The sequence below is a fragment of the Apteryx mantelli genome, chromosome 10 (assembly GCF_036417845.1).
Source record: "Apteryx mantelli isolate bAptMan1 chromosome 10, bAptMan1.hap1, whole genome shotgun sequence".
Lineage (NCBI taxonomy): Eukaryota > Metazoa > Chordata > Aves > Apterygiformes > Apterygidae > Apteryx > Apteryx mantelli.
This window is the reverse complement of record NC_089987.1, coordinates 11,508,167-11,520,336: the sequence shown is the minus strand read 5'-3', so window position 1 is coordinate 11,520,336 and position 12,170 is coordinate 11,508,167. Positions and strand designations below refer to the sequence as shown.

Genomic DNA, 12,170 nt, shown 5'->3' with positions numbered 1-12,170 from the left:
CATGTCATTTGCCCCCACCACCACTACCTTTTCAGAAAGTTGATTTAACTGTCTTTAAAAACAGGACTGATGCATATATACAGCACTCTTCATTCTTACAGTACTTGCCTAATGGAAAAATCTTTTTATTTACTTCAGCACAGTTGTTTGGCCAACAGTAGCCTTGCTTTAAGTCAAGATTTCTAGCAAGAAAAGTCATCAACCTGGTGATACTTTAGTTTTCTCTGCACAGTTTGAGCTGATTGTGTTGCTTCTTAGCTTAATTTGAAGTCTTTGTTATCTTTATTGTGGAAACTTCAGCTGCAAGAGGAAAATGTTAAGTGATTTCCAACTTTAATTTGGTAACTTTGATAAAAGCATTTAAAGCTACTTGAGTGCAAATGGTTTGGGTTTTAGCTGAGGTAAACAACATGGAAGTACAGATGAGGCCAGTTTAGGTTTTGGGTTTTTTTTTTCCCTAGTGAAAAATCACCCCAAAACACATGAAAGAAGCCATTTTCAGCTTACCTGATTACGGTCATCTACTGCAGAAAGAAGAGGGGGTGATGGCAGCGTACTAGGTTCCTGCTCACCGCTGCTGTGTTTTCTGGTGAAAAAAAGTGATGTTTACTTTTTTTTTTAAAATGAGTTACCTGCATTAATCTGCCACTGGCATACCATTCTGTAGTTTGTCTGTCACATTTGATAGCCTAGCATGTGTACTCTGACATTTCATTTTGTTTTATGTATTTGTTGCTCAGCACAGGTGAACGAAAAGCTAATGCAGCAAGAAATCTGCTGTAAAAAATACTGGGAGGGGCTTGACAGAGAGCAGTAGTTTTCTCTGAGCTATGCCTTGAGCAACACACACATGTTTTTGTGAAGGTGAAAGAGGAAAAAGGGCTATTTTTTTGCCCACTTTGAAGAAGTCAGCCGGAAACTGTTTTTTTTCTTCATTTTTTTTGCTGCTCGGGGGTGTTGGGGTTTCCCCCCCCCCTTTATTAGCTTTTCTAAAGTAACTTTAAAACAGAAGAAAAAAAAGAATGAGTTGAGCAACTGAAACTGATTGAAACAGTTTCTTTATTGAAGAAATGCAGAGATTCAGCCTTACACCTTTGGTTTAAAGTTGCAACTGAATTTCAAATTCAAGTCTTTGCCAAAGCCATGGACATTCTTGAAGGATTTTTTTTTTTTTTTAATTAAAGCAGAATCATTCATCCTTAATCTTAAAAAAATCACCATGCTCACAACTCTACAGCTAAGCAGTCCTTTGCAGGACAGCTTTAAAAGTGCTCAGCCCTTTTGCCTTCTTAATGTATTTTTATCTTGTGGTATTTTGTCAGGCCCTCACGTGTGGGATTTTTCTTCTTTCTAAAAACAACTAAAACAGTAGTACTGTTTGCTGATGGCATGAAATACTGCTACTTCAGCTTAAATTTTTATTTAATGAAGCACAATTTAGAAACCCCTCCTGTTTTGGTTCATTGCTTTCAGCCTTCTTGCCTTAGTTTCATTATCTTCAGCTACAGTATACTTCCTTTCTGGCAATGCATACAAAAAATAGCTATCCAGCTATAATCTGCTGCAGGAAACTGGCAAGACAGCCACTGACTTTCATCACCACCACACACCAGACAATCTTGTATCTAAATGTTTTGGCTCCGAATTATTCTGTGATGTAAAAATAAATATTCTATTTGGTCTCAGAACTAACTTGATTTTTAGAAAAGGTTTTGAAAAATAATTCGAGTCTGATCCCAGACTGGAATAGGGTTGAAATTCATGTTTTATCTTGTGCCTTTTAATTCTCTTAACTACCCTCTACTATGGGATCAACAAGGTTCTAAAGATAGAGCTTCCAGCCCTTTAGAAAAGCAGAAAGTACTTATGCTGTAATTCATACTAGTATTTTTAAGTAGATTGTTTGTGATTGAAAATTCTGTCTTAGTTCAAGTTACTAAGCTTATCTATTCATGCAATTAAGTTTCCTCTTATGGAAGTTTCCTCAGAAGGAAAGAACTTAGTAGGCAAGTGTACTCAAGGGAATTTTTTTTTGGTGTCACTTAGGGATCATAGAATCTGCTACACTACTAAAATCGTGATGGTGGTGAGGGGAGACACAGGTCTAGACAACATTATCAGCAGTGTTGCTTGAGTGCCACAAAGTTGCAGTAGAGGCCAGGGAAGAGGAACTTGCTGGCATCAAAATGCATGATGTTAGGGGCATGACAGTTTCCTCTTCAGCACAGGCAGGACATGACAAAGCTGCAGTGAAGTAGTGCGACTTTCTCTAATTGGTAGCAGTCTGCTTTGCTTGCTTTACTCAAATCAAATTATGCAGAAGTGTGCTGAAGTGGTACACATTTCTGTTAATTTTGCTCACCTTCTCTGCTTTACAGCAGCAACAAGGTCTGGCCCTGAGAACATGGAGAACAAACTGTCTCCATTAGCTGAGGAGGTCTCATCACTTGAACTGGCAGAGTCTCCTTGAGTACCAGACCAGCTGTTTGTCACGTCACTGTAAGACAAGAAGTTTATTAGTCCTTGTTTCTACAGTGCCTGGTCCAGATTGTATGCCCTAGTTCATTACACTGAATCTTTATGACAGATGATACCTCAGGACAAAGTAAATTTGCCAGTAAATACTTTGTAAAATACCAGAGTAACATAAATACTTCCATTTATTTACTTCTGAGTGATCACATCACTGCTATATCTGTTACAGTCAATTTATACATTCTATTAAAATAATTACATAAATTAAATTTGATGCCGCAGCCTCTCTGTGGACTAGAAGGAGAAAGAAATGACATTTGCTTTTGCAATCACTATTTCATCACTATTCACTAATCACTATGCTATTTCACTGCAAAATAGTGAGCTAAAACACATACTTGAGCTACTGGTTATAAACTACCTTGAGGATCAGAGCTATTACTACTGCATTATGGACAAATGGATGCCAGGTCTTGAAACACTTCTGTCATAATAAATAGTTCTGCCTTAGAAGAAATGAAGAGACTGCCATACTTGCTATAGGGTACTGTGGCATGCCTTACAGCAGCAAGATTAAGTTGCTAAAATCTGGAAGGCTGAATTCAGGCACTGTAGTTTTCACAGTGTCAGTCCTCATCAAAAGTACGTCCTAAAGGTCTTCAAAATACTGAAATAAAACAATTCTGAATGAATCTATACTATAAAGAATTTATTTCCTCTGTTTGAGGAAGACTCAGGACACATCCCAGTCTAAAGAATGCATCAAACAAGTGTCAGTGCTTCAATATCAACCTAAGCAGGAAGCGCTCAGATTTCTAACCCAGGACTTAATGAACTGCAGCTTCACACACGCAGCAGCAATCAGAAGACACCTACTAGTTGACATTCCCCACATCCAGCCAAGTTTGAACATAAACTAGACTCAAATACTATAAATAAAATACTGCTTATCCAATTTCTTACCCTTCTGTGAAATACTCAGGAAAGGGCCAGGTTTTGTGAGGATCATCAGGAAGAGGCCAGTTGCTACGTGTGTTGCTTGGACGACGGATGTGCTGTGCTTGCCTTTTTTGTTGCATAGCCTGGTTGACCCCAGCAACATAGCGGGCAAATTCTGGATCAGAGCCAACTGAATAAAAGAAACCAAAAAGTCAGATGCTGACATTCAGCTATTTCTACTGCTGTTATCTCCTTCATTTAATCCTTTAAGCTTGACTGTACCCCAACCAACAAAAAAATAGTTCCATTACAGATAATAAGTGCAGGACAACAGTTGATACCTCTTGATGGAGCAACAAGGGACACTATGAAGAAAAATATTGTAACAAGAAGTAGATACACACCATCCATATATAATGGGTATGGGTCACATGGTTTTCCCCCCACTCCCCAAGTATTTCTCACAATGGAATTGCCCCTGCTAACTCTCTTCTATCAGGAGAATATTATTTGTCACTATGATCATGGCTAGACACTGAAAGGTCCCATCAGCAGACACTGACAGAATTAAAACCTGTAAATTCATCCAAGCTCAGGAAAGAAAATATTTGAATTATTATAATTAATTCTGAATTGCAGTGTAACTTGCAGCTCACTATGTTGTGAATCTGCTTGCTTCTTGAGAAATCAGAATCCCACGTTCTCATTAGAGTTACTAGCCCAGAAATTGCCCACTTCCTTCAAGACTATAGAACTGCAGGACATTTCAGAATAAGATTGACATATACTGAAAAAAATAGTAATACATAAAACTTTGTAAAGCTTTACATTTCCAAAATATTTTTTAAAAAAAAGTTACACATGATCTTTTGCGGACAAAGCAAAAACCTTAATCTAAAAGTATTTTAAATGCCTGATTTGCTCTGATTGGTCAGAGCAAAAAATGTATGTATTAAAAAGAATATTAGGTGAATAGCACTAGGAAAAAATGTTACTGCTAGCAATATTTAACTATTCTTTGCTTTGTGAGAAGACCCTTATAAACAAAATGTAATAAAGGAAAAGACACATACCTGCAGGGTCAAAAGGCAAAATTTCTCCTAACATCCCAAATACTCCATCAGTTTGGTCACGATTTGGCCATGTGTTGTTTCTAGGTCCTTGTGGTTTCTGTCCTAACATCTCTGACATCATATTGTCCATATAGCTGCTCACAAGACCCAAGCTGTATAAATCAGAGCTTAAATCTGAAAAACCAGGATTGTTCCACTGGTTAATATGTGACAATCCAGCTCCAACAGCTTGGGCTGGTTGCTGTGAAGAATTAGTTAGCCATTTGGCAGGTACACGTTGCTGTGGTCCAATAGGTTGAAGCAAATGTTGATAATACTGCATTTGCTGCTGCTGCTTTTGTGACTGCTGTTGCTGCGACAAGCCTTGCTGAGAAGGATGCAGTGGTGGGTGAGAGAGAGATTGCGGCTGCTGTTGTACTGTTCCTGATTTTTGTTCTGTTGCCGTAGAGGATGCAACAGAGTTCCTTCTTTTCACCATTGGAGAAGTCTGCTGGGATTTGCCCATGTTAAAACCAGACAAGAAATCTATAACATCCTGCATTTCTTGGTCAGTTGGTAAATTCATACCTTTATCATCCTTGCCCTCATCTGTTTTGAAGAAGTTGTCCCGTCTTTCAACTAGAAACCCATTCACTAACTGATTATTTGTGCTCTGAATTGACTGCAGGGGATCTGTGGTCCTAGGAAAACTACCAATGTTCAAAATGCTTTGTAATCGTGCATCTATGTTAGCAGGCATTTTAGCTTTCTCCTCTGAGTTGGAACTTATGAAGACATTTTTGGAAGGTGTATTGGGGATTGAGTAACTTCCGCTATTACTTGTACTGGTGCAGGAAGTTTTTTTTGTAAACCGGGAAGTCAGTTTTGAGAACGTCTTTTGTAGACCGCCTGATGATTTGCTTCCATTTCCAGATGGCATGTCAACTTGATTCCCAAAGTCTGAGATTTCACGCTGTAACTGGATCTGAATACAAGGCAAAGCTTGTTCCCTGCATCAACAAAAACACTTGTATCAAACCACCTAATATATTCCATTTATCCTAACATCCAATCCTCTGTCTAAAGAGATTTCAATTTGTATTTTGGAGGAAAATGCATATTTGGGTAATCAGTAGTGCAGGAAACAAAACCAGAGTTCTCTATCCAACTGGTTAGTTCTTCAACTACTTCCTATGATAAAAATGTGAAATATTATTAACATTTGCAAAAGCATTTACTACCAATTACTTCACTAATTTAAATTTTCCTACATTTATGCTCTACTTTCCTTATCCTATTTTAATTGTGCTAAATGGAAACTAATCTAATATAAATAAAGTATTTTTGTAAGAGACAAACCAATACTTTTGTACACATGTATAAGTTGGTGTTTTGTTTAAAAAAACCTGCTGTATCTCTGTACCCACAAAGTACCTACAGAGAGTAGCAATTTCTTACTCTGACTCCTACTTTTCTGTTCTTCTGAGGAATTGGTACTATCGAGTTCTTCAGTACAGACCTTTAAATAACAATGGCTTTGTTTAAACTAGAAAAGTAAAGCATTAGGCTCAACAGGAGATGTACCTTCCTTCCTTCCACCTGTGTATGTCAAACACAGCAGTATAGAGCACATCTACTAGTCCCAAAGTCTTCTCTGGGTCCAGACTCCTCTGTAGCAAAGACATTGTTGCTGGATCTTCTTTCAGACACCTATAAGCATTAAATTTAATCTTTAAAAATAAATATATCACAAATTCGACTTTTATATTAAACAATGTTTACCATATTAGCTACATATAAAAGACTGATTAATTATACTATTTCTGTTCCTACAGAGGTACAACTAGTAAAGGCATCATTATATGTGAATGCATGGAAGTCCCTAAAGACTAAGTCTACAGTCCTGTTTTCTCTTTTTATTGTTGAACATACAACTAAACTAAATTACGAGAGTTACTCTTTTTTTTTTTTTTTTTTTTTAAATCAAGATTAACAAATATCTCTTTAGTGGAGCAAGCATAATTCATGCACAGAGGTAGAAATAAGAAATACACAAAGTCCATTTTTGGAAAATGGCAAGAGTACTCAATAACATGAAATGCTAGTGCATGAGCTTTAAATCCTGGCACCCTAGGTGATCCAATGCTAAGAAACCCCCAGCCTGGCAGGCCTAGTGTGGAAGATTATTCAGTGTATCCAGTAGCCTGTGGAAGATTTCACTGAGCCATGAAGATGCAGAATTACTGTTTTCTTCAGCAATGGAACAGAATTAATATTTAATTTAACATGGATCAGAATAACTTATATCTAAATACTGGCATATTACTTTGTGAAGTACTTAACCAGCACTTCTAGCACAGATAATTAAACAGGGCGCTCTTGCTATGTGTCAGTAGGGGGAGCTCTTCCAAAGAGTTTAAATTGTGGGTCGGAGTAGTCTGCCTTATCAAATTCTTTCATAATACAGCAGTTTATAAAAAGAGAACAGAGCAGTGCTAGTTTATAGTCTACAGGGATTAAGGACGAATTTGGACAAACAGGCTCTCAACTGATTCATCCTTCTGGACATACCATTGGTACCATTAGTGACAGGCTATCTCAGTAAGGATTCCGATGAATGCACTGTGCTGTACTAAAGTTCATAATACTGAGTACTCTGAAGTAACAGAGAGGAAAAATGTTCCAATTCCAGTTATTCTTTCAAGAGTGAAGTAGTCCTCCCCTAAAAAATGCAGATTAATCCTACATTCTTTTCTAGACAATTAACTAAACTAGTCGAAATAGTGTCTCTGGAACAGAGTTCTGTGGTTCATACCAGCCTTTAAAGAACAGCTCAGTGAAAACAGAGAGCGCGCTAAAACCCTTGTCTTAATCTCATCTAATTGCTGGCCTTCCTGAGGTACTAGCTGAGAGGAGTATAACAGGAATGCTTCTGGACCTTTTTTTTTTTTTTTTTTTTTTTAAACTTTTCTTTCATCATCTAGTTTTTACTTTCTTTTCTTTACAATTCTCTCTCAGATAGCATCACCTCTCTTCTGTTGCCTCCAACAGACAGCACTAGTACAGACATTTTAAGTGCAACTGTAAGTCGTTCAGGAATGGCGCTATTCTATCAGTTCCAGATAAAAGAACTTAAAGAAGATATGCCATAATTTAAAATATTATCCCTTCCAATTGTACTGGGATATTTTTTTCCCATGTATTTGAACAGTCATACCTACTAGTGTAATCTGCAATACAGTATTTTTATTTACCAAGTTGATGGAACTTGCACCACAATTCTGGATCCTTCTAAACTTATCTGAGGAGCATAGGCTTCTTTATTTTCAATCTGTGCTGTGTCCACAACCACCTAGCAAATAAAAGGAAAATAAAAGGGAAACAATTAAGAATTAGTTCCAGTTATTTTATCACCCCTGTAGTTAAGATTTAATATTCTCACCTTTCTGCCATGCTACAGGTTCAAAAAAAATAACCAGACAAAAAACAAACCAACTCACAAATCATTGTGAGTAAATTGATTTCTATTTTAATATCTGAAGAGATGGAAAGCATATAAAATGATTAGTTTGATACATTATCCTATATTGCAAGGACTTAATTCTCCTCATTTACATATTGTAGTTATGCATCACTATGTAGTTACCAACTGCTTTACATAGCAGCTGGTAGTTATCAACGGCTTTGTATAGCAGCTGTTACATTTGAGAGGTTTGGATCCAAGACTCAAATTATTACTTTAATAGCTCCCAAAGACCTATTTATCCAAATATTTTAAAGAATCTAACTGCAGTACATGGTACGATATAGACAATTAGTATTTAGTTTGAAACTCTAAGCTTAGCTTGCAGTTCTTAAAACACCTCCCACCCTTCTTTATTTCTTTGTTTGTTTGTTTTGCATTTATATAATCCCATACCAACATTTCTGTATTCTATCAACCGGAACTGTAGCATTTTTAATTTTAATATAATAGGAGGAAACTGTTCAATTTGTTGAATTCTGAGCCTTCTGTAAGACATCATGAAGATATATGGAAGATGAAAGTTTTGAAAATTAACCTTCTGTCATAAGCCTTTCTTTTTATGGAAATTGAGAAGGAATGGATTCACTTCAGCTTCATTTAAACTTTAATACCAGTGCTAGTAAGTTCCATATTTGGTTTGGGCTTTCTGTTGTTGTCCAGTCTGCATGGATTGGTCTTTTTGATCATTTCCATAATTTCCTATTTTGGTCATGCTGAACCAGCAGCTTTTTGGCAGCAGTCAGCAGTTCTTGCTTCAGTGACTAGCAGATTAGCTGTACCACTTAACCTTGAAATGGCAAAAGTCCTCCAGAATAAATAAGCCTCAAGGGATATTACTGGCTTTTTTGCCATCATCCTATACTGGTTCTACTTCCATTTGGTTGTCTTCTACAGGTTACAAAGAAATGTGAAATGTGAATAATGCTGAGATTCTGTTCTCTCTCCTGCATTAACCAAACCATCCAATGACACTTAAGCACAACTATTTCCCACCTTTTAAATATTTCAGCACAATGCCTTAGCTTTCCTCCAGTAGACTCCGAACATTTGCCTTACTTTATTCTGACTTGTAAAATGTGTCTAAGCACAGTTACAGAAAGCCATTTTATTATCCACTCATGAGAATACATCTTATTTCTTCAACAACCGAGCAATTTCATTCCTTTTTTCTTCATATTTTACCATTTTTATTTTACTAAATTTGCTATTCTGAGATTCAGCTTTATTGCAGTTAGAGTTGGGATAAGAGAGAAGAACTTGAGAATGATTTTCTCAACACCCAAGGAATAAATAAGGTCTGCAATTCAGACCTGTAATTCAGGAGCAAAACTCTGATTTGTGCAGACTAAATAAGCTTCTCGTGGTGGTATGTGGTGGTGCTCATGGTCTGGGTCCCCCCCCCACCTTCCTTTTTTCCTCTCCAAAAAGAGTTTTATATTTCTCAACACTTGGTCACAGTTACAATATCTGGGATTTAAAAGTTACTAGGATATTCAGTATTTGTGTAATTGTTTTCAGCTACAGAAAGATCTGTTAGCACAGAAAAAGGATGGCTGATTAGAGATTCAGTTAAATCTACTCTTCATGACTTTGCGTGAGGCCAAGTCAAAGTTTATTTTCACCCATCCTCTGAATTCAATTCAAATATTTTAATACATGCTAATTTTATTCAGACAGATTTCTTCAGCTGACCCAAATCTGAAAATACAGTTTTTTAATATATATGCTAAGGTAAAAACTGAATAACTGCACTTTTAAAATTATTTCTTATATTTAAAAAGTAAAGTCAAAATAACAAAGCAAACTAACTCACACCTCACTGTGCTTTCTACTCTGAGAGTTTCTGCTTAAATGGTACAGAGCGTATAGGCTAAACAGACTATCTAATAATGCTCTATTTGGCATTTAAATGACAAATTAAGTCGCATTTCTCAACTAATGTAGATAGATTCGTTTCCAAAAGCAGTAAACCAAAGGCTGCATAATATTGTCCCATGATTCATTTATTTGAACTCAAAATAAATTTAAAATAAACACATTTCTCACTCCCCGCCTGGTGGGTGCTTAGAGGATAGCTTCCTGTGCATCAGACACCTATTGTTCTTGTTTTACAGGTGTTTCCTCCCTCATCTCCACCCACAGAGTGCTTTAAAGAAGAGAATTACAATTTCTCATCATTGCATGATGTTATATACAAGTGTAATTGAATCTAAAAAATTATGGTGCATAGTTCACAACAAAAAACCTTAGCCCTCACACCCTTCTAAATTATAACAAATCAAAAGTGAGAACAGAACCAAGAAGAAAGAAGTCTTTTGTTAAGTGTGTATCTCATTACTATGCCTTTGAAGATGAAAACCTGATATTTTCAGAATAAGAGATTCAGGCAACAGCTTTAGAGACATTCATGATTCTACTCAAATAGTATACCTTAAATCAATCCTATCATTTGGGAGACTGTATAGGTAAGTTTTATGCTGACAGCTCTCCATATGTTATGGTAAACCTGAAGAATATCAGCACTTCAATTACTAGCAGGTCTGACTGGTAACGACAAGACTGGGGGACACCAGAAGACTTCCAGACTCCTGAGTCCAAGCATGCCTCAAAGCCCCATCCCAGGTCTCGTCAGGGCAGGAATTAGGTATGCACAGAACTCTACCTTCCCCAAGCCTTCGTTTCCTCGGAGAGGAAACGGTGGGAGGTGCAGCATCCTCTGAAGCTTTCCTAATCTGGTTGCTCAGGAGCCAAGAACTCCTCAAGAGTTGCATCGTGCTGCCATAGGTCAGCTGGGAAACAGTTTCTTTCCTGGACTCTTTTCCCATACCTTGCTGCTGACTCTCAGCATCCTACCATGAAATACAGCACATAAGATACTAGCCCACTTAACTATAGCCCTTTTCCAGCTCTTCTTGCATTTACTAGTATTTAATATGTATTTTTGTAGAAAACATCGAATCAGAAGTTTGACCAATCCAGCTATTCCACAGTTGCCTTCTTTACCTCCAAAAATGTTGCCTTCTTATACCTCCCTGTCAAACTTCTTATACAACATGCTTGATGGTCTACCATTTCCTATCCTTAAATCCCTATATCACAGTGAAAATAAATATTGATAGCAGCTGCACTGCTGTTACTATATTGATGGTCTGTCCCTTTCATTTTATGGCTTGTTTACGTGACAAGTCAGTTATAAGACAGTGTCTTGAATTCAAGTATGACTTGACCGTACTTCCCTAATAAATATTTAATACCAAAGGGATAGCTAAGATCTGATATCTAATATCAAAGGGATGCTGAAATAGAAACAGGCAAAATTTATTATTTACCATTTATCATTCACTGTTATTACAGAACCTATTAACAGAACCAAAAAGAAATGCTTTAATGAACTAAGACTGGAGGTCATGCAAAGTCACTTAATCAGCTGCTTGATTTGCTTGGGAAAAAAAAAAAAAAGTATTTTCAATATTGTGTAGCAATACAGATCTTTTTATCAGAAATTACAACTAGTTACAAACTCTGGATGGCCTGCACTCACCTTGAGTAGAGAGTCAGTATATGAATCAACAGGAAGGACTTAGCTCATAGAAGCTTAAAGGTGATTTAAAGAATGCTTGACAGAAACTATCATAAGCTATGATACACCTTTGTACATGCATTTGCTACTGCACTCTTGCCCCCATTTTATTTGCCCAGTCAAATGACAGTTCATAGTAGTCCAAAAAACCTTTTTGTCATGAATGAACACTTTATTAAATAAAAAGGTTGTAGTAATTAGTTATGGCAGCACAAATGCATTTTCTTATCAAAATATGTATTTCAATCATATATATTTTTAGCAACTGATAGTGTAAAATATATGCTTTTTACTTTTGAAGAACATATATGCCTACGGTATTGTATTTAATTGCTCTGTCCTATGTTGGAGATGTCAGGTGGCATTATTTGGCAGGGAGGATTTCCTGGTGTCTGTTAGGCAGGAAATGCAACTTCCATTCAAAAGAGAAAGGAAATGAAAAAAAGGGCCTTTTTCAAAGTTGATCTCCGAGAAGGGGGTTTGAAGGGTTTTTTTTTGTTTTTTTGTTTGTTTGTTTTAAATATGGTCATCTGTAGATTTGAAAATCTTTCTATTTCAGTATGTATTGGAATTGAAGCTTCACTTCTAATCAATGGAG

General features: G+C 36.7%; 1 protein-coding gene across 3 annotated transcripts in view; it reads right to left on the bottom strand.

Annotated features, from left to right (window-relative positions):
• GARRE1 (granule associated Rac and RHOG effector 1) overlaps window positions 1-12,170 on the bottom strand; it is a 33,207-nt gene that overhangs the window by 2,721 nt on the left and 18,316 nt on the right. The window contains exons 7-13 of one of the 3 annotated variants that reach the window (XM_013941133.2): window positions 7,721-7,818; window positions 6,051-6,176; window positions 4,488-5,476; window positions 3,439-3,604; window positions 2,363-2,497; window positions 508-586; window positions 1-300 (exon numbers count right to left, since the gene is read on the bottom strand). In XM_013941133.2, coding sequence (XP_013796587.1) covers window positions 283-300; window positions 508-586; window positions 2,363-2,497; window positions 3,439-3,604; window positions 4,488-5,476; window positions 6,051-6,176; window positions 7,721-7,818 — 1,611 coding nt within the window. In that variant the 3' untranslated portion in view covers window positions 1-282. The remainder of the gene's footprint in view (window positions 301-507; window positions 587-2,362; window positions 2,498-3,438; window positions 3,605-4,487; window positions 5,477-6,050; window positions 6,177-7,720; window positions 7,819-12,170) is intronic. The other 2 variants (XM_013941131.2, XM_013941132.2) reach the window with 2 other exon arrangements.